The sequence below is a fragment of the Panthera pardus genome, unplaced genomic scaffold, assembly GCF_024362965.1.
Source record: "Panthera pardus isolate Hobbes unplaced genomic scaffold, ASM2436296v1 HiC_scaffold_20, whole genome shotgun sequence".
NCBI lineage: Eukaryota > Metazoa > Chordata > Mammalia > Carnivora > Felidae > Panthera > Panthera pardus.
Genome location: NW_026526766.1, coordinates 43,082,941 through 43,108,662, shown reverse-complemented (window position 1 = coordinate 43,108,662; position 25,722 = coordinate 43,082,941). Strand labels below are relative to the sequence as shown.

Genomic DNA, 25,722 nt, shown 5'->3' with positions numbered 1-25,722 from the left:
CTACCTCCTCATTTACTTGTTTATTCAGGAAACAACCACTGAGCTCCTGTTATGTGCTGCATAATGTGTTTACTTCTGGGAATACAAAAAAGAATGGCTATAACTTTGTCTTTGGTATTAATAAAACCACTCATGTAGTTACAATTCAGTCTAGGAAAAAGCTAGATAGTATTTGTGTTAGGTCTTGAAGATGTCATCAAAAAGAAAATAGCATCTGAAAATACAATTGCACTAAGCCTGTCTTAAAGAATTAGAAAGGTCCCAGGCCTGAAGACTTGACTGTGACCAGATTGAGAATATTAACACACATTAACAATAGAACGTGGGAAAGGAAAGGAAGGGTTGGCCAGGCATTATAATCCTAGAAAAGAAGAGAATCACGGAGATATATGGTTGTCGGTGCCCAGCCAAGCAGTGTCCCAGGCAAAAGACCAATGAGTTTCATGTCCTCCAGGTCCCATTGGCAAGGCTGTTGCAATCACAATACTGATGCATCATGATAACTTAGCTGATGCCAATGAATGTTCTGTTCATCCCAGGGATACCCCTCCTTAGGATGCCATGTTGACCAAGCAACTTGCCAAGAGTGATCTGGTTTCTTAGGACTGCTGAGAGGCAGAGTGTGCTTGTCATGCTGACGTGGGTGTTTTGGTCCATGTGATAGTTCTATTTTTCATTGTAAGTTAATAAATAAACTAGCATTCTAGTTTGAAATATTAATCTCATGGGCCAAGTCATTGTCCACCTCCAAGAGAAGGATCTGTTCTTGCTATGATTACTGAAAAATACCATATTTCTGAGTCTAAAAAGATAATAAGTAGGTTCCAGTTGATGGTACATTTACAAGGTAACGAATTCTACAACCCAGAAGCCTTTGGTGGCATGCCATTTAGACCTTGGTCTCGGTTGAATGTGGTAAGTTTTTCAGTTGTGAAATTCTAAGTACATATGTGACATGGTGTAATGGTTCAGAGTACCCACTTTGAAACCAGAATCCTCATCCTGGAATCTTGACTCTCTTCTGCAGTTTAAATGTCTCAGTTTTATCATCTGTAAAATGGGATAATATTACTCATTTCCTGGAATTATCATGGGGATTAACTGACTTAATATTTGTGGAGCACTTCTAACAGTGCCTGGCACATTATATAAACATTTGGTAAATTAATTGTGTAACAGAAATAAAAACATAATAGATCTTGAAAGAGGGTTAAGGATATATATATAAAGGGAACCACAGGAAAGGCACAGAGGTATAAAAAGATATGGTTTTGTTTTGCTGGAGCTTGGGATTTATGTGGGGAATCACAGATGAGACAAATACCTTCTAATTTTGAACTTGGCAATAGACAAAGAGGAACCACTGAATGTTTTAAAAACAAGAAGATACAATGATGACTTCTCGCTTTAAAAAAGTGAACTCTGGTGTTAATCATTAAGACCTTAAAGTTCTATGTTTTTCACCTCTTTTTATTTTCTTTTCCCAACCTTATCTCCCTGAAGGAATAATGAAAACAATACTAAATTAGGAGTTTGAGGATGTAGGTCGTAAACTTGTTTTTCTCCTTGCATAAGCCTGTTACCTTCTCAGGGTATTACCCTTCTCATCTGTCAAATGTATATTGGAATGGTTGGGCACAAAGTTGTGATCACTAACTTAGATAATTTACAAAAGCTCTATTCAAATGCCAAAGGATTATTATAGAGATATCATTTGCTAAAAACCAAACCAAAACAAAACAAAACAAAGGCAGAAAAATACCTGCTTCAATAACGTAAATGAGCCTTTCCCCATATATTTTTAATTATGAACACACATTTTAAAAGCATCCTTGAAAGATAGATGTGAGCACATAATATCAAACATTGATTTAAATCCTTATTTAGCAAAAATAAAACAACACAGAAACATTTGCTGCAATTTCCAAAGAATATCCTATAATTGTCAAACACCTTGTATTGATTTACACATAATTTGTTTCCCTGGATTAAGCCTTCCCTTTACTAAATAGTATTACTTATTTACTGAAAGCTTATTTCATTTAATCAACTGAAATATGACATTAAAGTGGTAATGCTGGATTTTGGAAATGTCCTCATTATTGAAAGTCATTATCAGATTGTGGGTAACAAATGTAATTGTAGCCTCCATGATATACTGAGTGCCTTCTATAGGTATTTGGTCCAGGGTTACATATTCTGTGTACATTATCAATAAGCTTCCAACAACTTTGAAAGGTTTTATTACTCCCATTTAATAGATGAGAAGATTGAGGCTAATAGAGATTAGGAGGCTTAATGAAATATCCACAGGAAAGAAAGAGCCAGGGATTGGAACTCAGATTTGTCTAAGACAATTAAAAAAAAAAAAAGGAACAAGATATGCTTAAGATGTGTAAAATATTAATATTAGATTAAATGTGAGAAACCAAGCATAGTGTTGGTCTGGGGATTAAATGCACCTTATTGTTACCATAACAATTTATGAGCTACTCTTCAGTTCTGGTAAATTCACTTCTAGTAAGTAAAGGATACCTAGACACACATCGTATATCGGGAACATCTCCAAGAAAACCACACTCCTCTATAAAATGTAACATGAAAGAACTTCAATGCAGAGAAACTTATGCTTTTTAAAAGTTCAAACTTATTATACCTGCATATAAATTTTATTTAAGTTAATGAAGTGACTATTCCACCATAAGGATTTAATTTGTGCCAAGTATGAATTTCTTCATCCGAAGCATTTATCTGGGCACAAAAGCCTCATTTGAGCATCATGCAGTAAAGAATATTTTCTTCCTTTCTTAACAGTTCATTGGTATAAAACAGCCAAATGGTTTCTTTCACATTTAAACAAAATAAAATTCACCCCTGGGAATGAAAACAAACAGAAATTTCAATCCAAAATGGGTTCCAAAGCAAGTTATAGGCCACTGATAACAGAGATTTTTAAGTAAATGCATTTTCTCATTGCAAACAATAGAATGTTTTCAGGACTGTGTCTAGTGAGCTAAGGACGGTCCCAATTAAGGACTCAGAACTGGTTCAAATATGAAGGAACAAAATATAAATATTCAAATATATTCCAAACTGAATTTGTACACACAATTCCTTATTTATTCATTTAAGCACTTCACTCCTAGCTAGTCATTTATTAATTTTGACTTAATTCCTTCTGTAAAAAATGGTAATCACCTCAATCACAAGCTAGTATTTGTGAATTATTCAGATTTTAACTCACTTATAATGAGATTAGTGTAAGCTTAAGGCACACTTTTTTGGTTTCTCATTAACACATAACAAGCCATCCAAACTCTTCCAGTTCTTAAAACCCTGATAATATCTTAGTTTCAATTGCCATAATTTAACAACCATAGAAGAAATGAATTACCATGGAAAATTGAAAGTTCTCTTTCCAGGCGTTAGCAATTTGTTGGTTCCCCACTTCCCCACCCTCCCACTTATATAATTTAAGTCCTTAAAAGAGGGAGGCATATTCAACTTATCTCTCATTAAGAATTAAAAAATTGGGCAAAACATCAATTTTTACCTCAAGGTTCTCCTCATTTTCCTCCCTAGGCAAACAGATTCTTCTGGAGACATAACGAGACTCATTCTTGGTGTCAGTGAACAAGTTTTAGGAAAATGTGGTAACTGTGTATTTAAGACTCCATAGTTCTTAAGGACAACCACTCAGGAAGCTTTGCCTTTGATTTTGAAAAAGCAGAGTGATGTTCAGTAAAAACAGGTTACTGTATTTCTTGGAATACCTCTTGTCTTTCAAATACGGACTCATGGGCAAAGAATTTTAAAATATGAGCATTCATCTCCTTATGTCTCTCTCTTTTTTTTAATTATTCAAAAGGATACCATGAGCTCTTCACAAGAGAACAGGTATAAACCATATCAACAATTCAAGCTGACAGAAAGACTCTGGGTCCTTTAGATTTTGGATCCTAAAGTGAGTATAGATTAGACAAGACAAGCAGATTTACAGCTGAAAACACAACGTCATGTACTATTGGTGCACGGTTTTCCTCTCTTGCTTCAATTTGAGCATTTCAGTATTTACTGGAGCTATCTTGTGGAAGAATGTCCCCAAGAAGCCAGTGAAAGCACTTCTACATTTCAGGGACTTTTTACAAAGACCTCAAGAGGAATAACAAATTCTGAGAACACTTAAGAGGACCAAGTATAAATGCACTGTTGGGCTGCTTTTCATTTTCCACAGACACATTAGTGTAAGAGGTTCTTTCAGGAAATAACACTTGATACCAATCAACTTGCCATTAAAAAGGAAGTTACGTGAACCTCTGGACCCTGCTGTCCTCAGATGCTCACTGTCCTCATCCATGGGTCAAAATGGATGCTAAAAACCTACAATCTAGAACTGGAGTCTGTGCATCATCGGTGGTTGGTGGGGATCTTGCCTGGCATGGGGGAGAAAATTAGAGGACTGGCCACCATAGTGGGCTTCCTAAGTTCCACGTTGTCTTTCCTTTAGCTCTGTTACATTCTTTTGCTTAAAAAAGCAATTCTAGGGGCGCCTGGGTGGCTCAGTCGGTTAAGCATCTGACTTTGGCTCAGGTCATGATCTCACGGTCCGTGGGTTCGAGCCTTGCGTCGGGTTCTGTGCTGACAGCTCAGAGCCTGGAGCCTGTTTCAGATTCTGTGTCTCCCTCTTTCTCTGACCCTCCCCTGTTCATGCTCTCTCTCTCTCTGTCTCAAAAATAAATAAGCAGTAAAAAAAAGCAATTCTATAATTCTATGCATTTTATTCCATGTTTATATAATTATTATTTAATTCTTATTTAGAGTGTTTTTCATGACAATAAAAATGAGCCTTGTTGATGTGGAAACTTTATTTGTAGGTGCTTGGTCCCAGCAAGAGGAGTCAGTTCAGCACCTTCTTCAAAAAATATCTACAGGGGTGCCTGGTGGCTCAGTCGGTTAAGTGTCGGACTCTTGATTTCAGCTCAGGTCATGATCTCACGGTTTGTGAGTTTGAGACCCCTCATTGGGCTTTGCATTGACAGCATGGAGCTTGTTTGGGATTCTCTCTTTCCCTCTCTCTCTGCCCCCTCTCCCATCTCTCTCTCTCTCTCTCTCTCAAAATAAATAAATAAACTTTAAAAAATATCTACATAAAAACAAAGTAGAATGGTAGTTATCAGAGACTTGGAGGTGGAGGAATTGGGGAGATGTTATTTAAGTGTACAAACTTGTAATTAGTCGATAAATAAGTCCTGGAAATCTAATACACAGTATAGCAATTATAGACAAAAACACTGTATCGTAAACTTCAAAGTTTCTAAGAGAGATTTTAATTGTTCCCACCACAGAAAAGAAATGATAACTAGGGCACATGTTAGAGGTGTAAACTAACAGAAAGTGGTATCATATTGCAATGTATAGATGCATCAAATCAATCAATTTGTTTTATTCCTTAAAATTTTTACGATATATCTGATAAAGAGTTAATATCAAAAATATATGATGAATTTATACAACTAAACACCAAAAGCAAGAAAGCAAGAAAGAAAAAAAAAAAAAAGAAAGAAAGAAAGAAAGAAAGAAGAAAGAAAGAAAGAAAGAAAACCCCCCAAAAATCTGAGTAAAACATGGGCAGAGGACCTGAATAGACATTTTCCAAAGAAGACATATAAATGGCCAACAGAAGAGATACATGAAAAGATTTTCTCTTTTTTTTTTAATTTTTTTAACGTTTTATTTATTTTTGAGACAGAGAGAGACAGAGCATGAATGGGGAGGGGCAGAGAGAGAGGGAGACACAGAATCGGAAGTAGGCTCTAGGCTCTGAGCCATCATCCCAGAGCCCGACGCGGGGCTTGAACTCATGGACCACGAGATCGTGACCTGAGCTGAAGTCGGCCGCTTAACCGACTGAGCCACCCAGGCACCCCACATGAAAAGATTTTCAGGGAAATGCAAATCCAAACCACGGTGAGATATCACCTCACAACCATCATAATAACTAAAATAAAAAAGACAAAAAATAACAAGTATTGGTGAGAATGTGGAGAAAAAAAGGATGCTTGTACACTGTTAGTGGGAAATGTAAATTGGTACAGCCACTGTAAAAAACAGTAGGAAGTTTCCTCAAAATACTAAAAAATAGAACTACTAAATGATCCAGTAATTCCACTACTAGGTATTTACCCAAAGAAAATGAAAACACTATATCAAAAAGACATGTCTCCCTATGTTTATTGCAGCATTATTGATAATAACCAAGATACAGAAGCAGCCTAAGTGTCCAATGATAGGTGAATAGATAAAGAAGATGTGATACACACACACACACACACACACACACACACACACACGATAGAATATTACACAGTCATAACAAAGGATGAGATCTTGCCATCTGGAACGTGGATGGACCTAGAAGGTATTATGTTATGAAAAATAAGTCAGACTGAGAAGGGCAAATACCATATGATTTCACTTATATGTGGAATCTAAAAAGCTAAACAGTGGAATGAACAAACAAAAAGTAGAATCAGACCTATAAATATAGAGAATGAGCTGATGATTAACAAAGGGAAGGGGTGGGAAAAATGAGGAAAAAACAACAAATCAATATATTGTATACCTTTAATTTGTATGATGTTCTATGTCGATATATCTCAATAAAAACATATCTACAGATAACCATGTTTATATTGTATATTCATTATATACTATATTTCGGAATAATTGAAGATGTTCTAGTATGCATACCTAGTGAATGCTTTATTAACATTAATAGGTTTGAAGTATTTTAAACAAACATTTTCTGAGTATATGTTTTCTCTGGATAAAGATTCTGAATCCCAGCTTCAAACAGTCTTGAGCTCCCAGACAACCACCTATCTTGCTTATAAGGTTCTCCACAACAAGTGATGTTTAATCTGGTGATACCTGCCAATGAAAAATCCATCTTAAACATTAAGAGTGTCTTTGACCTTCTTTGTGGCAAATTTCAGTGTTTTCCCTCCAAAATTCTAGGAATAAGGCATCTGCAACAAACACAACCACCCATGGAAAAGTACCCTTGAAACAAGGCGGGGACAGGTCTTTGGTGCTCTGGGATTTTCAAATGCATACATAAAAAAATACCTCTGACTTTAATCATTTAGTTGAAAGGTCCCTGAATCTCATGCAGAATGGCCTTTTCGTTTTGCACTGCCTCTTCTGCACATGATGCATCATGTGGCTCCAACAGATTAGTGCTAAGAGAGAGATTTATTTTTTTTTCTGAGTAGATAGATATACAAGCCAAACTATTATGACAACTTGATAAATGTAGCTTTTGAAAATGCTTTCTGTCGTAATAATACAACAAACAACAAGGAGGCATGCTGCCAAGCATCATCCATCAGTAGGTGAGCTGGCTGGGAACAGACAAAGCCCTGGTGTCACACTAGTTCTTCTCAATCTGCCAGAGGCTCTAATGCGGCCAAAGGAGCCAAAAGAACAGTTGGCCTAAAACCTGAATTTTCAAAGCAATTTTAAACAGACTAGGGGGTAGCGGAGGCCCAAATTTTAAAACAGTGCCATAAATCGACGCCTTGGCTTAAAAGTGTTTCTTTGGCATAGGTAACATATTTTTGTAACCTTAGTTTTATAATTCAACACTTCTTCTCTATACTAATCTCTCATTATAAAAACATTCTGAATGCTGTGCCAGCTTGGAGACCCTGGTTTATGTATACAGAGAGGGTTACTAAAACTTCATGTAGAGAACAAATTCACCATGAATGGAAATGATGTAGGTTTGGGGAAAACGTTCTGAGAAGACATGCCCTCTGGTTGTTTGATCTTCTCTCTACCATAGGGAACTAAGGAAGTCTTCTCTGTTACAGATTCTCTAGCAGCGGCTAAGCAGCTACAGAGCTGTTAAATTAAAATGTAGACCCACATGAGGATATTATAGACTGAATTTGGGAGTTTGTCTTGTGAGTGTCAAATCGGTTTATTTGCTATTATGAGTGTTTGGTATGTTCTAAATTACAACCAGAAAAATCACTGCCAATTTTTTTCCCCAAACAAGTATGATTTTACATATCTCTGTCTGTTCTTCAAAGACTGACATGTTACAACAAAGCACTGAGTTCTCACAAATATGGGCTGAGGTTATGAAAATGAGGAGTATGCCCATGCAATCAACAAAGAAAAAAGCAAGAACAATGACAATATAAACCATAATGATCATGCCCAACTTCTAATGAAGCCAGAAACTGCTCCAAGCATACTGTTCAGAAAATCTAATGAGGAAAATGTACAATAAGCAGTCTCACAGTGAAAATGAGCCCCCGTGCAGGATTTCTGGTTAGCAAGTTTTTGTATAATGCTTTCAGATTTATAGTCACTTAACACATTTATTGAGCATCCAGTCTGAACCAGTACTATGCAAGGAACTGTGAAAGATAGAAAAATGATGGCCTTTTTTGATCCTTTCAAAGTTATAATTTAGTTGGAAAACAATCTACATCCATCCACGTAAAACACACAACAGTATAATGCATAGTCAACTACTAATGGGCATGGTCTGGATACTAAATACAAAAGGAACTGGACAAAGGGACAAGCTGGTGAGAAGAAAGTACTTAAGAGGGCAATATCTTAGGTAGAATGTCCCATATGGGCCATAAGTATCCCAAGAATGTGATGGGAGAAAGGGTTACTCAAGAAACAGTCCTACAGTAGGTTCCTGGCCCTAATATTCTATTCAGCGAATTCATCCAACACTGAACTGAACACCTACTATGTGCATGGCAGTAAAATACAAAACAAGAAAGATAAAACCTGTGCTCATAGATGATAGTATTGGGGATACAGTGCCATACAAGAAACCATAACACATGCCAGTCTGTGTAAAGGTAATTCAAAGTGGTGTGAAGAGAAATGACTTATAAGTATATCAAAATGAGGCTGAAGACCACTGCTGAGTGTGTGATGAATTTTACTAGCTGGGCATGGGTGTGGAGGAACATTGAAGGTAAGAAGCTCATTAGAACAAGAGGCAGAGAGACAACAATGTGGTCAGTATTTTAAAGGATCAGGACAGTCCTGTAGCTGGCCAGGACTGTTTTCACTTTTAAAAAATCTATTTTTGGTTTCTTTTATTTGCTTTTTTCCCCTGCAGTCTATGTTTTGATCCCTGAGCCCCAGTGCCTAGTGAAGTGCCTCGTTTATGGTTAGTACTCCATAAACATTTCTTGAGAAGAGAAAAGAAGGAAGGAAGGAGGGAGGGAAGACAGGAGCGAAGGAAGGGTGGGTGGGTCAAAGTTAAAGAGAAGGCGTAGAACAGAAGGAAATGCTATCAGGATAATTTCAGGCCATGAAGAACTTTTGGTTTAATATTTGCTCTAAGTTGTGAACCCTGAAACCTGATTAAAATCTTTCTATAATAAAGTGAAGGTGAAAAGCATAAAAGGAAATGAAATAGCTACCAGAAGAAAGAAACTGCATTTTTTTTACAGACATGTTTATTTCCACATATTTATTCTAAGTTGTATTTGTCACTGTGATGCATTTGCTCCCTCTGAAATATGCTGGGGTGTGGGGCAGGGGGATTGCTGCCCTTGGCTTGAGATCCTCTAGCAGGAAGGACATGCACTTTATTATACATACACACATGCCATAAGGTTTGCAAATGATCTTACATTTGCTCAGTAGCCAAAAGAGGCAAAGAATGAGAATAAAAACAAATGTGTTTTAGCACATCAAGTCCAACTTTTCCATCTTCCCCATGAGGAAAATGTATATTATGAAACTCTAGGACTCTCACAACCTCACCCGATACAACCCTGGAGCTGGGAATTTATGAATTATTTTGGCTAGAGACAAAAGTTCTTCAATCCGTCCATATCACCCAGATGTCCGTTGTAAGATGGGGGCCTGGAGAATAACAACATTTTTCTTTAAAACCATTCATATTAAGAGCAGCTTTTGTTCCTCTTCCTATCTGGCAGCAAAATGGGTTTTGACTGCACATGTGGCGGAGAAAAGCTCTCTGTCTAGGGGTCACACATTCAATTTTAGAGTTGAAGGGCACCTTAGACATTCACTGAATATAAATATTTATTGAACACCTATTCTGTTCCAGGAACTGCCCACTTGACATCATAGATGCGACAAATTGAATCCCAGAAAAACTAAAAACCCAGTGCAGTGTCACCTGGCTAGAAAATAATGGGACCAAGATTCAAAATTAGTAGTTTGATAAAAAAATAAATAAATAAAAGGGATAGTCCACAAAATAGGTTAAAGACTCTCTCAGAGACAGTGAAACGCACTGTTATGAGAGCCAGGCTCCCAAACATGTGACTCTCTCACTAGGGAAAGATCCCAATCTTGACCTGTGAATCCTACCCCAAAACCCAGAGGTAGGGATTGGTTATGCAGCTATTTAAGGTTGACATATGTAGTTATGGGTTTCAGTTGATGGTCACACATGACTATGATGTTACTTAACATTCTATACTTATTCTTTCTGTCTCCAGGTAAAGCACCCTTCCCCCAATGTATGTAATTCTGGTATCCTTTGTCTTTAGCTGTTAATATCTGGTGTCCCTTTAATTTCTCTTAATCTCTTTCTCTTCTCCTTTATCATTCCCTCCTTCCTCCTTCCTTCCCACCACCTCCCTCTCCCCCAGTGGTTGAAACTAAGCAAAAACAGTTAGGGTTAGATAAACCCCTCTTTTCTGTTGCACAAATTGGACCCAAACAGAGAAATAAAAGACCTCAAGTACTATTAGGAAGCATTTCTTTCTGCATAATGATAAATGCGGAATTGAAGGTAGAAAGTTAAACTCCGCTCAATGGATAAGAAATTTAAGAAAATATAAGAAAAATTAAAGACCTCAAGTACTATTAGGAAGCCTTTCTTTCCTCATAATGATAAATGTGGAACTGAAGGTAGAAAGATAAACTCCACTCGACTGATAAGAAATTTAATGAATTTGAAGGCAGGTGGATCCTAGAGAATTTGCATAAAATATCCCAGGCTCGGGGCATTAACTTAGTCATTCACTAACAACCTGGAGGCATTTTAAAGGGTCATACTTGTAAGCTTAATAATGGAATGGAAGAAAACTTCAGAAATCACTTAGTCCATTTGTCAATCTAGGCAAGGCTGACCTTAGCTATACTGACAACTGTATAACCACTCAGAAAAGTTATTTCTTTAGCTCACAATAGTACGGGGACAATCACCACTTTTACATCCTGACATGCTGGTGCCCAGGGCTTTCCTCCAATGCTGTAGATTGGGTCATTTCACAGAAACCTGAGTGAGGAATTTAAACATAAACAAATCTTTTTACCAGAAAATTCCTTCTTTTATTCATTACCCTAACTTCCAAAAAATCCCAGGGAACTGAATCATTCCACTATCATCTCCTTTAATAGAGCAGCAGGGTTTTTTAAATTTATTTTTAAATTTACATCCAAGTTAGTTAGGATATAGTGCAATAATGATTTCAGGAGTAGATTCCAGTGACACATTCCCTATGTATAACACCCAGTGCTCATCCCAAAAAGGGTCTTCCTTAATGCTTCTTACCCATTTAGCCCATCCCCCCTCCCACAACCCCTCCAGTAACCTTCAGTTTGTTCTCTATATTTAAGAGGCTCTTATGTTTTGTCCCCTCCCTGTTTTTATATTATTTTTGCTTCCCTTATGTTCATCTATTTTGTATCTTCCCTTTATCATATGGGTGAAGTCACATATTTGTCTTTCTCTGACTAACTTCGCTGAGCATAATACCCTCTAGTTCCCTCCATGTACTTGCAAATGGCAAGATTTCATTCTTTTTGATTGCCTAGTAATATTCCATTGTACCACATCTTCTTTATCCATTCATTCGTCAATGGACATTTGGGCTCCTCCCATACTTTGGCTATTGTCAACAGTGAATACAACAGCAGTTTTAACACTGGTTATACATTAAAATCATTTGGTGAGCTTTTGAAAGATGTATTGATATCAGAGTTCCAGCTCTAGAGATTTGTATTTAATTGGCTTTCAGTATATATATATATATATATATATATATATATATATATATATATATATACAGGTGATTCTAAAGTACAGCTAAGATTAAGAACAATTGCTACATATATATTACCTATTTACATAACTGGGAGGAAATTCTCTTCTTAAAATATTATATAACTACAATTAGTAGAAATTCAGTATAATCAGCAAAAACTTAATAATTTGTTAAATCCCCCAAAGCAGATGCTTGACTCCTGGGTCTTTTATCCTTAGTTATACCTAGCAACTTGCCTGATACATGATAGATATTCAGTGTATATTTATTTAATGAATGAATGAAAATTGAGGAGATTCACCCTTAGAAGGTTATATGTTTCTTAGAATTTACTCATTTCTTCTAGGTTACCCAATTTATTGGTATAATTGTTCATAATAGTTCCTTATGGTCCTTTTGATTTCTGAGGCATTTATTATAATGTCTTCTTGTTTATTTCTGGTTTTATTTTCATCTTTTCTCTTTTTTTCTTAGTCTAGCCAAGCATTTGTTGATCTTATCTTTTCAAAAAAAAAAAAACAAAAAAACAACTCTTAGTTTAGTTGAATTTTTTCTATTGTTTTCCTAACCTCTATTTGATCCATTTTTTTTCTAATCTTTATTATCTTCTTTTTTTCAGGATAACTGCGGGCTTGTTTTGTTCTTTTTCTAGTTCAGACCAGTAACAAATAAGAAAATTGAATCAATAATCAAATACCTCCCAAGAAAGAAAAGCCAGGACCTAACGGTTTCACTGGTGAATTTTACTAAACATTTAAAAAATAGTAATACCAATCCTTCTTAAAGTCTTCCAAAAAGTAGGAGAGAGAACACTTCCAAATGAATCTTATAAGGCCAATATTGCTCTGAAACCACAGCCAGACAAACAAATAAACTGTAAGAAAAGAAAACTATAGGCCAATATCCCTAATGAACATGGTTGCAAAAATCATCAATACAATTCTACCCAACTGGATTCAATAGCACATTAAAAGCACTGTACCTATGACCAAGTAGGACTTATCTGTGAGGTGTAAGGGTGGTACAGCATATGCAAATCAATCAAAGTCATATATCACATTGACAGAATGAAAGATAAAGACCACATGATAAGCTCAACAGATGCAGGAAAAGGAGTGTAAAAAAAATTCAATATCTGTTCATGATTTAAAAAACACCATTAAAAATAGGTATAAAAAGAACTTACCTCAATGCAATGAAGGTCATATTTGAATAACCACAGCTAACATCATAATCAATGGGGAAAAACTGAAAACTTTTCCTTTAAGATCCAATGTAAGCAAGAATACTCGTTCTCATTACTTCTATTTAACACAGTACCAAAAGTTCTAGTCAAAGCAATTAGACAAGAAATAAAAGGCATCCAAATTAAATTGGAAAAGAATAAAATCATCTTTGCAGATGACATGATCATATATGTAGAAACATTTAAAGATTCAACAACAACAAACTGTTAGAACTAATAAATGAATTCAGCAAAGTTTCAGGATACAAAATCAACATATAAAAATTGGTGGCTTTTCTACACATTAACAACAAACCATCTGAAAATGAAATTAAGTAAATCCCACTTACAACTGCATCAAAAATAATAAAATGCTTAGGAATAAACTTAACCAATTAGGTGAAAGACCTATACCCTGAAAACTATAAAACAATGATGAAGGAAATTAAAGAAGACATAGATAAATGGAAAGATAACCCTTGCTCACAGATTGGAAGAATTAATATTGTTAAAATGTCCATAGTACCCAAACTGGTCTACAGATTCAACACACTCCATATCAAAATCCCAATGGCATCCTTTACATAAATAGAGAAACAATCCTAAAATTTATGTGGAACTTCAAAAGATCCCAAATAGCCAATGAAATCCTGAGGCAGAAGAACAAAGCTAGAGGCATCACACTTCCTGATTTCAAACTATACTGCAAAGTTATAGTAATCAAACCATTATAGTACTGCATAAAAACAGACATTTAGACCAAGAGAACAAAACAAGGAGCTCAGAAATATACCCACACATATATAGTCAACCAATCTTTGACAAGAGTGCCACAATGGTGAACTCACAATGATAGTGAAAAGATACTCTCTTCAATAAATGGCATTAGGAAAACTGGTTATCTACATGCACAAGAATAAAATTGGACCCTTATTCTCACGGTGAATTAAAAAAAAAAAAAACTAACTCAAAATGGATGAAAGACTTAACTATAAGACCTGGAACGATAAAATTTCTAAAAGAAAAGAGGGAAAAAACTTTTGACATTGGTGTTGGCAACGATTTTTGGTCATGACACCAAAACTGCCTATAACAAAAGCAAAAATAGGTAAGTGGGACTAGATGAAACTAAAAAGCTTCTGTACACCAAAGGAAATGATCAACAAAGTTAAAAGGCAATCTATTAATTGCCTTGGATTGGAGAAGTTACTTGCAAACCATATATCTGATAAAGGGTTAATATCTAAAATATATTAGAGACTCTTACAACACAATTGTGAAAAAACAAATAATCCAATCAAAAAATGGGCAACAAACCTGAATTGACATTTCTTAAAAGAAGAAATACAAATGGACAACAGGTACATGAAAAGGTGCCCAACATCACCAATCATCAGGGAAGTGAAAATCAAAACCGTAATGAGATATCTGCTCATACCTGTTAGAATGGCTATTATCAAAAAGACAAAAGTAACAAGTGTTGGCAAGGACATAAAGAAAAGGGAACCTTTGTACACTGTTGGTAGGAACAGAAAATGGTAAAACTATTATATAACAGTATGGAGGGTCCTCAAAAAATTAAAAATATAACTACTATATGATCTAGCAATATCACTTCTGAGTATATATATCCAAAGGATATGAAATCTGGAATTTGAAAAGATATCTGCACCCATTTTCACTGCAGCATTATTCATAATAGTGAAGACATGGGAACCATCTAAATGTCCACTGGCAGAGGGATGGGTGAAGAAAATGTGGTATATACATACAATGGAATATTATTTAGTCTTAACAAGAAGGAAGTCCTGCCATTTGTGACATCATGGAAGAATCTGGTGGACATTATGCTAAGTGAAATAAGCCAGACAAAAAAAGACAAACACTGAATGATCTCACTTATAAGTGGAATCTAAAATAGTTAAAGTCATAAAAGCAGAGAGTAAGTATAATGGTGTTTTGCCAGGAGCAGGAGAGAAGGGAAAATGAGGAGATGTTAGTTAAAGGGTACAAAGTTTCTGTTATGCAAGATGAATCACTTTGGGAAATCTAATGTACAGTATGGTGATGATAGTTAACAATACTGTATTGTATGCTTGAAAGTTGAAACAGGGTATCTCTTAAATCTTCTCAACACATATGCACTATGTAACTATGTACATATACACAATATGTAACTATATTGGATATAGTTGGATAAATTATTTAGCTTCATGGTAGTGATCCTTCCACAATATATAAATACATTGAAACAGTAAGTTGTATACCTTAAATATATGTAGTTTTTACATGTCAAAGATATCCCTATAAAGCAGTTTAAATTAAAAAAAAGAAAATTGAAAAGAAATAATGACTTCACAAGGGCTATTGAACTAGCCAAATAAAGAATTTTTAAATAAACAGAAAAAGACAGCCAAGAATTATAAATTCCCAGCATGGCTAGTAAAGGTTATGGACACCAAACACATTTCCAACCATTTTTTATTCTAATAAACAGGGTTATGGGATAAAACGGTTCCAAACATTCAGTCTTTCGACTTACTCTCCTCCCGAAAGGAGATCAGAGCTTAGGGGTGCAGGGGAGGACCACACCCCTCTAAGATATATGACCTGGACTATTAGAAGTCCTGGTAATACATTTAGACTAGGCTTTAACCCAGAAAGTAAAAGGAAGGCAACCACAAACTCTTAAACATCCTAAAATGTGAAATCTTTCCTAACACAATAAAAAGACTTCCTCATATAAATGACAGAGTAGTCAGACCCATTCTGAACTTGTATATCTTTCTTTTAAACAAAAACTCAAGCATTTCCAATGAAAATAAGACTGATAACATATAACACCAGATGAAGAATAACAGATAAATCTTGCTTTGGGGTTCACTTTAGCTGAAAGTTCTAAAATATCTTAAAACAGGTCCTATGAAACTTAATTGGATGTTTTGATAAAGATGAAATGACTTTAAAGGGAAAAAATATTTGTTTAAGAAGTCAAATCTTAATGTTAAAATTTTTCTTTTGGTATTTATTATTATATGGCGTAGAAATTACTTGCTAACTAAAGCTTATATTGCTGTAGTATCAATATTTTTATGGGAGAAAAACTGTGTTTGCAATTAAAAAATCTGAAGAGTTAGCTTAATTTCACTTAGCACAATTATTATGAAATGACAAGTTTGAATGATCTTTCCAATTACTGTGAGATAAGACTCCTTGAGGATGTTTATTTTAATTTTTCTGTATTTATATTGACAACATTCTGGCAGCCACATCCCTTTGGAACAATATCATAATCTTTTTTTAGGCACCTCCACAGTGTGATGATTTTATGTCTTGTTCATCTAGTAATTTTATTCAGCTCCAAAAAATTCTATTCAACTAAAGAATTCAATGCAAAATTTATTAACTTTAAAAAATGCTTTCATCCTTTATAAGTAAGGCTTTTGAAAAAAATTTTTTGTTATTATTTTTGCTACTTGATTACATATAGGTATGACAAGCCCTTCATTTAATCAGTTGGGATTTAACAAAATATTCTTACTCTTAATGTATTAATCTATTAATCCATACTATTTATTAGTCTGGAGATTAATTGGCCTTGCAGAAGATAAAAAAATGTCACAAAAGACCTTTAAGTCTTCTTCAGGCATCAATATAAAGGTTGACACCACACTTAAGAGCATCCAGCTATCTGACTCATTGCCATTTCAAATGAACTGCAGTTTACCTCTTTGACCTTGATTTTGGCACAGACCTAATACAGTGGTACATATGACGTTACACAGTCATTCTTAAGTGCCTTATGCATCTGGAACTCCTTATGGGAAAAGTTAAATTAACCGGCTGAAGACAAAGCTAGAACTCTCAGAGACAGATCTTTAGTATCAAATTTAAAACTATATGCTTAAGTAATTTAGGTCAAAGAAGGATAGTTTCCACTAAACAACACACAATCCTAGATAAATGAGAAAAACACATTTGTTAAAAATATTACTTCAGAATATCTAATGGAGGATGTGAAGAACTGGACAGAAGCAGCAGCTTCTCAAGGTAGTTGGTACATTGTCTAATTCACCTGAAATGAAGAGCCATCATAAAGTACAAGTATGCATAGTCCATTTTCTAATTAGAAAAAAAAAATAAGAGCAGACGTTATGATGCAAAAATCAAAGCAGACTTAGTGATGCAAGATTAGCAATAGTTGTATTATCAGAGTTGCTCAATGAAACCTAACATAATCTTACAGAAATTAGTAAATGTTGTAGAAAAAAAGTTTATACGGTGCCTTCCCTTATTGCTCAAACCAGAGTTGCAAGTAAAGGCAATTATCAATAGTCTAATATCAGAAATTCGGAAAATGAAGCACTGCTTACTTTCTGTGAGCCTAGAAAAAGAATGGGGGAGAAGGCAAAGGAAGGATTCTGCTCAGTATCTCCCTGGGTCAGGGCATTTTCTCCAGCACCAAGCACTGCCAGTGAGAAGGATGAGTTTTATACTTAATGCTTATTTATATTTTCACCCTGCTTTCCCTCCACTGATTTTTATTTTCCTGCATTCTTCAAAAGATCACTCAGAGAAGATGTTCTCAAACTCATAAAGTTAACCAAGCCTCTTCCCAGTCTCCCCGTCCATCACAGAACATAATTAACTCCAGAAGTTGAGTAGTTGTCATTTATTCCATAAAATCTGAGTATTTTAGCTCCTTTTTACAGTTCTATCATATTTGGAACAGAGTAATTATTAGCTGACAGACTTAAAAATATCAGAGCTAAAAGTGAGAACAGGACTGGAAAATCAGTGTGGAAAATTAATTCAGCAGGTCAATGGGATTCATTTAGGCTGAATTTGAGTGCTTACCGTTAGACTACAACACACATTCCAGTTACTTGTTGGGCCTCTAAGGACATATACATTCATAACCTGTGATCTTTCTCAAGAGTATAAGGTGCCCACATTAAATGTGGAGTGGAGATGAGAGAAAACCCGTTAAGTTCATTAGCCATTAAAAAATGAACAAGAGGGGCGCCTGGGTGGCTCAGTCGGTTGAGCGTCTGACTTCAGCTCAGGTCATGATCTCACAGTCCGTGAGTTCAAGCCCCGCGTCAGGCTCTGTGCTGACAGCTCAGAGCCTGGAGCCTGCTTCAGATTCTGTGTCTCCCTCTCTCTCTGACCCTCCCCCATTCATGCTCTGTCCCTCTCTGTCTCAAAAATAAATATACACTAAAAAAAATTAAAAAAAAATGAACAAGAGGGCCACAGATAACCACTCATGGTAGGTTGGTGGTCCTGCCCCTCTCCCCATTGTTTTAGCTTCTTCTCCAGCCTAGTATTAGTTTACCTAACGTATTTTTTTCAATATTTGAAAGTCAAATAGGGACATATAGTCTATATGTTTATCATTTTCGATTTTACATTTTACTTTTCCAATTCATTATGAGTAGATGATAGATGATATCTTCTATAGTATCTTAATAAAATCCTAACAATTGGAGCCTTAATTTACTAGGTGACTAAACTGGTAAGTGTGAATTTCACATAACTGATGTTATATGATATTATAATATATTAGATGCTTTGCCGAATGACAGAGTTCTACCTGTGATTGTACTTATCCCTGAAGTTGCTTGTCAGTCTCTTACTCCATACAAGATTCTCATAATGTAGCATTCACATCAATGAGCCAGTATGAAAGTTCCCATACACTCCTTACCAGCTTTGTGAGACACATGCTTTGGCTCACCTCTATAGCATATTCAAGCACGGTAATTCGAGAAAACTGTATAATAGGAACATTTCAAATCTGTACATTTTGGCTTTACTGATGTATGTTTGTTATCAGTTATATCTTGCAGTGCTATCGCCACGCAGTATCATGTAGTACAGATGTAGGGAGGTTTTGATATTTGAGACTAAGAGAAGAGGTGAATCATAAAAATGAAAGGTCTAGTTTTTTCTGGTCAGCTCGGGGACCTAGTTTGTTATGACACTGGCCTCCAAAGATGACAAACAAACTTGCTAGTGGATGTCATCCAATAGCTCCATCTTCCGAGTAGAACCAAACACCGTAATGGCTAAGTAACATAATTAATCCGGTTTCTTGCAAGATACGCCCTTTGGCCAGGTTTCCCAGGGTACACCATTTCCATTAGGATCTGCCTGGAACCAAAATGGTCTCTAGTTATCATGGATTCAGTGAAGGAAAATCTATCTGTCAGACCATGTGCGGGACTGGGGGGCACAGAAAAGAGTAAGACGTTGAAACCCCTGATTTCAAGAAATTCTCTCATTAGAGTAAGCTGACATTTTTCTGAACCTGTATCTCACCCTTTGTGCTGTTTCATTATGAAAAGTCTAGAAGAATCAGCAGATATATATAGATAGATATTTTCTTCTTCTGTTCCATGTTCTATAGTATATAGTAATTTTGATCAAACCTCTTACTTGTCACATGTAACACTCTTCACTGTCAAATAAAAATCTCTCATTAAAAATATTACTATTGTACTTTGTATTTTATAGTTTGAAGAAAAATCTAGTCATAGACCACACAGATCAAGAAACAGTTCTTACTTATTATTATTTGAAGTAGACTGCCATTTTAATGCCTCAGGCCTTTACTTTCAGCTTAGAAACCATTAGCCACTCTCCACCTTCACCACTGCTCTCATTCCCATGCCAGGTTCCCAAGAAGTTTCTGTTTTCCAAACCTCCTTATATGCAAACTTCATCATTCATTGAACTGAATAATCTCAGGAAACTTCCAGACATCTAAGAAACCCAAACCAATATATCACTTATTTGCAAAGTGCTTGATAACATTGGAATCCAACATAAACTTAATATGTTGTTAATGTTAATATTGTTGCTATTCTTGTCACTAAAATTTAAGGGGATCCAAAAAGTGCCATATATTATGGTCCATTTCTACTTATAAATCAACCTTCTAGTTCTAATATGAAAATAGACAACATTTCCTCTGTAAATGAGATAAATTCTATATCACTTATCATATAAGAGTATATAAATAACCTAGCTGGAGATGCACATATTTAATTCTTTGTACCTTTCTTCCATCCAGATTTGTGTGCAACAAAATGGTCTTAATAACCCCAACCACAAAAGTATGCATTGAACCTACTACATATGGGCCTTACAAACTCCCTACCATCTGGGATGCAGGACTTACTTGTTGCTGAGGCAGCGTCTCAGAGAGTAGGAGGCCCCTCCACCACAGGTGCGTGAGCATTCACTCCATGGGCCCCAAGCGTCCCACAAGCCATCTCGGTCCTCCTCAGAGCGTGCTGTCCTGGAGCTCTGTGAGGAAAAAGAGAATGGTCAGTATCATGTCCCCAGTGAACCCTGAAACATGTGTCCTAAAGTGTGGGCCTTTTGTATGTCTGAATATGATAGCCTTGCTGGAGATGAAAACATTTATTAGATTCTTTCCAGTTGAATAATGTGTTTGGGGAGAGGACTATTTGAGTTTAGAGACCCTGGGCCATGACTGAAAGGAACAAGGGATCTGCATAATGGAGCAAATAGAAAGGGGGGCAAGAATAAGGAATCTGGGTGAGGGGAAGTTAAATTGAAGTCACATTTTGCACTGAAGTCATGATTTTGCCCTGGGTTCATAAGTCTACTCATCTACTACCTCTTTGTGAAAACAGAGAAACTTCTCTCAGAGATGCTTCTGCTCTGAGAAGCTTGTAATGTGCATATCAGCATTACCTTCCAAAATTTAACATTTTATACAATTGACAATTTTTTTAATCGAGCAACATCATTTCCAGATTTCAGACTTGTTAATTACAACAACTGCATGAAGTAACTTCAGTAATGCAGGGATTGCCTCTTGACAAATAGATCTGCTTGTTACTGAAAGGCTTCCTAGTGAAATCTGTACCTACTGTATAGAAAATTGGTATATGCGGGTCTCCATGTTGAACTTCACATTTCTCATAAGAGTCAAAGATAAAATATGTGCCATAGTTCATAGAATAATCTCTAGAGTTAGAAATTGCCTGGATTTGATATGGATTTTACCAGGTGTCCCTGAACAATTAAATTACCACCTGCCTACACTAAAATTTCCCTTTCTATAAAATGGGGATAATATTATAACCATGACACTACATGCACACACACACACGCACACACATACACACTATAGAAGAAGATAAGTTAAATGAACTTAGCCTAGGATAAGTTTCAGAGTAAAGCACTAATAAATATTACCAATAATTACATTATGATAAATTGAGGATGTCATATATACATAATAATACAGTTGTATTAATAATAATATACGTAATAATACAGTTGTATTAGTCTGCTTAAGCTGCCATAACAAAATACCAGACTGGGTGGCTTAAAAAACAAAAATTTATTTTCTCATAGTTCTAGAAGCTGAAAGTCAGAGAACAGGGTGCCAGCATGGGTAGCTGCTGGTGTGAGCTTTTCCCTTGGGTTGCAGAAGGCAGCCTTCTTACTGTGTGCTCACACGACCTCCACTTTGTATGAGCATGGACAGACAGAGAGAAGACAGAGTAGCTCTCTGGTATCTCTTCTTCTAAGGACATGAATCCCATCATGAGAGACCCCTTTCATGACCTTATCTAAACTGATTATCTCCCAAAGGCCTCATCTCCATATACCATCACATTGGGGGTTAGGACTTTAATATATGAACTGCGGTGCAGGGCACAATTCAATCCATAGCAACAGTTCTACAAATAGCTAATGTGAACTGAGGCCAAATTATTTTACTGAGTAAATCAAGCACAATATTCAAACATTACAGATGGTATCTTCTCGGGGCTGCTTGGGTGGCTTAGTTGGCTAAGCCTCCGACTTCGGCTCAGGTCATGATTTCACGGTTCCTGAGTTTGAGCTCTGCATCAGGCTCTCTGTTGTCAGTGCACAGCCCACTTCAGAACCTCTGTCTCCCTCTCTCTCTCTGTAACCCCCCACCTCTCTCTCAAAAATAAACAAACATTAACAAAAAGATGGTATCTTCTTATATCAATCAAGGACATACTTCCGAAAAAATTAAAATTTCAAATTTAAATTTGGAAAAAACAAACCTGAAAGAAAATAGGCATGTTAGACAATATGACAATGTCACCTTCAGTTTTGTCTCTGAAGAGAGAGCACAGGGGATGTGGAATGCTGGGAAAGGTTGGGATGTGAAGGCAACAGGAAGGTAACCTCTTACAAAGCATTGTGGGACCTTGAGATAATGTAAATGAGGTCACCAGTGTATATGAGGTCTACAATGATAACTCAGATTGTTGTTGCTGTTGTTATTATTTTTATTTTTAATTACTTTCTCATGCCCTACCTAGTTATATCCAAGGTTATATCATCCACACAAGAGGGGCTCCTGAAAAAGAAGAGAACATCCTCTAGCCCTTCAGAAAACTGTTTATTTTGTAGTAATGAGCTTCTTTGTAGATCAGTTGCTATGGGGCTCTGTTGTCACACTGATGACTCCTTGGACCTTTTAAATGTTTTTTTAGTTTTTTTTTTTTATTTGAGAGAGAGAGAGAGAGTGAGCACATGTGAGTGGGGAGGAGGGGAAGAAGGGAAGAGAGAGAGAGAATCCTAAGCAGGCTCCACATTTAGCACAGAACCTGACCTGGGGCTCGATCCCACAACTCTGTGATCATGACCTGAACTGAAATCAAGAGTTGGAAGCTCAAACTGACTGAGCCATCGAGGTGCCCCTCCTTGGGCCTTTTAAAATCTGGACAAGTTAAGTCAGAAACCTCACCTCAGAGTGTTGTATCAAGGCTTACATAAGTGATGGAAGCTTTATTTAAATTCATAAATCATTTGCAAAGGGCTAGCACAGGCTAGCATAGTAGTAAAGAGAAGGGACTGAAGGACCTACTCAACCTGGAGTAGAAGCCTGGCTCCAGAGCTTCTTAGCTGTGACCTCCTTATCCTTCAGTCTTGTAATCAGAAAATAAGGATAATAAACACTAGTATTGTGAGAATTAAAATAATTAAATATAAAAATCACGTAAGGTTGTAACAACCCAAATGTCCATCAGTGGATGAATGGATAACTGGAATGTGATGTATACACACAACAAAATATTATCCAGCCTTAAAGGGATGGAAATTCTGACCCATGCTACAACATGAACGAACACTGAAGATATCATACTAAGAGAAATAAGGCAGATACAAAAGGACAAATATTGTGTGGTTCCACTTAGATGAGGTGTGTGGAGTAGCCAGATCCATAGAGACAGAAAGTAGAATGGTGGTTGCCAGGGGTAGGGGGACAGGAGGAATGGGCAATTATTTTTAATGAGTACAGAGTTCCAGCTCGGGAAAATGAAGAGATTTCTGGAGATGGATTGTGGTGATGGTTGTACAACGGCGTGAATATACTTCATGTCACTGAACAGTATACTTAAGCATGATTAAAATGGTAAATTTTATAAATTTTATCACAATAATATATACATACACTAAGCATTAACTGCTTTTATTGATACTATTTATTGTTACCATAATTTATAAACATAGATGTACTCTGAAAGGTTACAGGAGGTACTCTGGGAAGGTACTAGTGCGTTTTCCTGCTGAGTTTAGTGGAGACTCTAGACTCTTAAGGCATCATCTCCCTGAAAACTCTGACTTTCCCACAGCAGAACCTTCCAGCCACCTGCCATATTACAGTTGCCTGGTGATATGATCTGTCAGTAGTTAGAGGCTCCTCTAAAATGTGGAATAGAATGGGTAACAGAAACACACTGGTTACCCCAAAGTATGTTCTTTCTAAAGGAAGCATTTACTGAGCTCCAAAGCCTGGTTTTTAGGATTAATAAAATCAACCTCTAATCAAGGCAATATGGGGCACTCTGTTTCCAGAGCTTAATTAAATACTGAAGGAGAAAAGACTCTTTGGCAATGAAGTATACATTGTCCATACACCCATTAAATTCATTCTTCAGATTTTTGAACAGTTTACTGTGCATCTTCTGGCTCCCTTTTAGTTTTCTCTGTATGACTGGAAGAAGTTCTGTTGAGAGAGTTATGGTATTTGCTGGATGCGGTAATGACTTGTGTGACAAACATACATTTGTACAATACCATGTCCCTCATTTTATTCAAATTAAATAAGTCTGAGATGAAAAGCAAAATCACAAATGCTAGGATTCATGAAATAATTAAGAGCAAGATGAGTGATTACAAATTATGATACCATCCAGTTACTACAACCGAAAAAAATAAATACACACACGGTATTCACATGTGAACTCCATTTCCGTGTGAGATAAGAACACCAGAAGGCCAAATCCTTGGGAGGTTTCCCTCTGGCTGCTCTCTGGATAAGCTGTTTTGGAAATAATATATAGTTGAGAATTTGTTTTTCTAGAGAAGTAAATTGTTCCAAACTCTGTGCTAAAGTTGTTTGGTATTTTTCACGTACCTTCTCCATCTAAAGTGAGGTTGTATCTTACCTCATCACAAGTTACAAGTTTCAGCACAACTAGACATAGGAAGAGCCCACAGTGCTCTGAAAGAGATCACACGCAGACTCAGAAGCAAGTCATGGGCCTTTTTTCGCAAACTGAAACCATCTCCAAGGTGTCTTTTAGCAAGTGGAATAAACATAATTCATGTCAACTGAATCAATGTTTAATGTTAGAGACAGTAAAGTGATTTTCCCCCTCTTTTACTGTGCCAGATTTTTACATCTATAACCAGAAATGACAATTCAGCAATGCCTTTCGGGTCATTTAAGACCTACCAGCATTTGCTTATTATGGTTTTTAAGAAGGCCTTCAGTATAAACAACTTTTGTGCCTGGTCCACATGGGACTCAAGCTTATTTTCTCTTATTTTGAAATGTGCATTCCTCTCCACAGTAGCATTTTGTTTTTAAAGTGTTAGCTTTGAGTTGCATCTAGCAAGAGAAAATGAGGCAAAAATAATAAGGTCTAGATAATGAGTTGCCTAAAAGCAACGATGATTGCTTCTGAAACCAAAATTCTAAGCTTTTAAAATATACTCCAGTTGGGGCGCCTGGGTGGCTCAGTCGGTTAAGCATCCAACTTCAGCTCAGGTCATGATCTCGCGGTCCGTGAGTTCGAGCCCCGCTTCGGGCTCTGTGCTGACAGCTCAGAGCCTGGAGCCTGTTTCAGATTCTGTGTCTCCCTCTCTCTGACCCTCCCCCGTTCATGCTCTGTCTCTCCCTGTCTCAAAAATAAATAAAACGTTAAAAAAAATTTAAAATATACCCCAGTCAATGCTTTCCAATTTGATTTCTGTCACATAAGTGTAGTATTTCAATCTCAGTATCTCAGGAGCAAGATCATGGATGCTGTGAAACACAGTGACCAAGGGATTACCCATGACCCCACTTCGGGGAATTGCAGCAACAGTGTCAGGTGAGATGATGGTCATTTA

The 25,722-nt window shown here is 36.4% G+C and overlaps 1 protein-coding gene across 7 annotated transcripts in view; it reads right to left on the bottom strand.

The window, feature by feature from the left end:
* ADAMTSL1 (ADAMTS like 1) overlaps window positions 1–25,722 on the bottom strand; it is an 873,125-nt gene that overhangs the window by 323,542 nt on the left and 523,861 nt on the right. For all 7 annotated transcript variants that reach the window (XM_019415409.2, XM_053907974.1, XM_053907973.1 and 4 more), the window contains one exon: window positions 20,483–20,610. In XM_019415409.2, coding sequence (XP_019270954.2) covers window positions 20,483–20,610 — 128 coding nt within the window. The remainder of the gene's footprint in view (window positions 1–20,482; window positions 20,611–25,722) is intronic.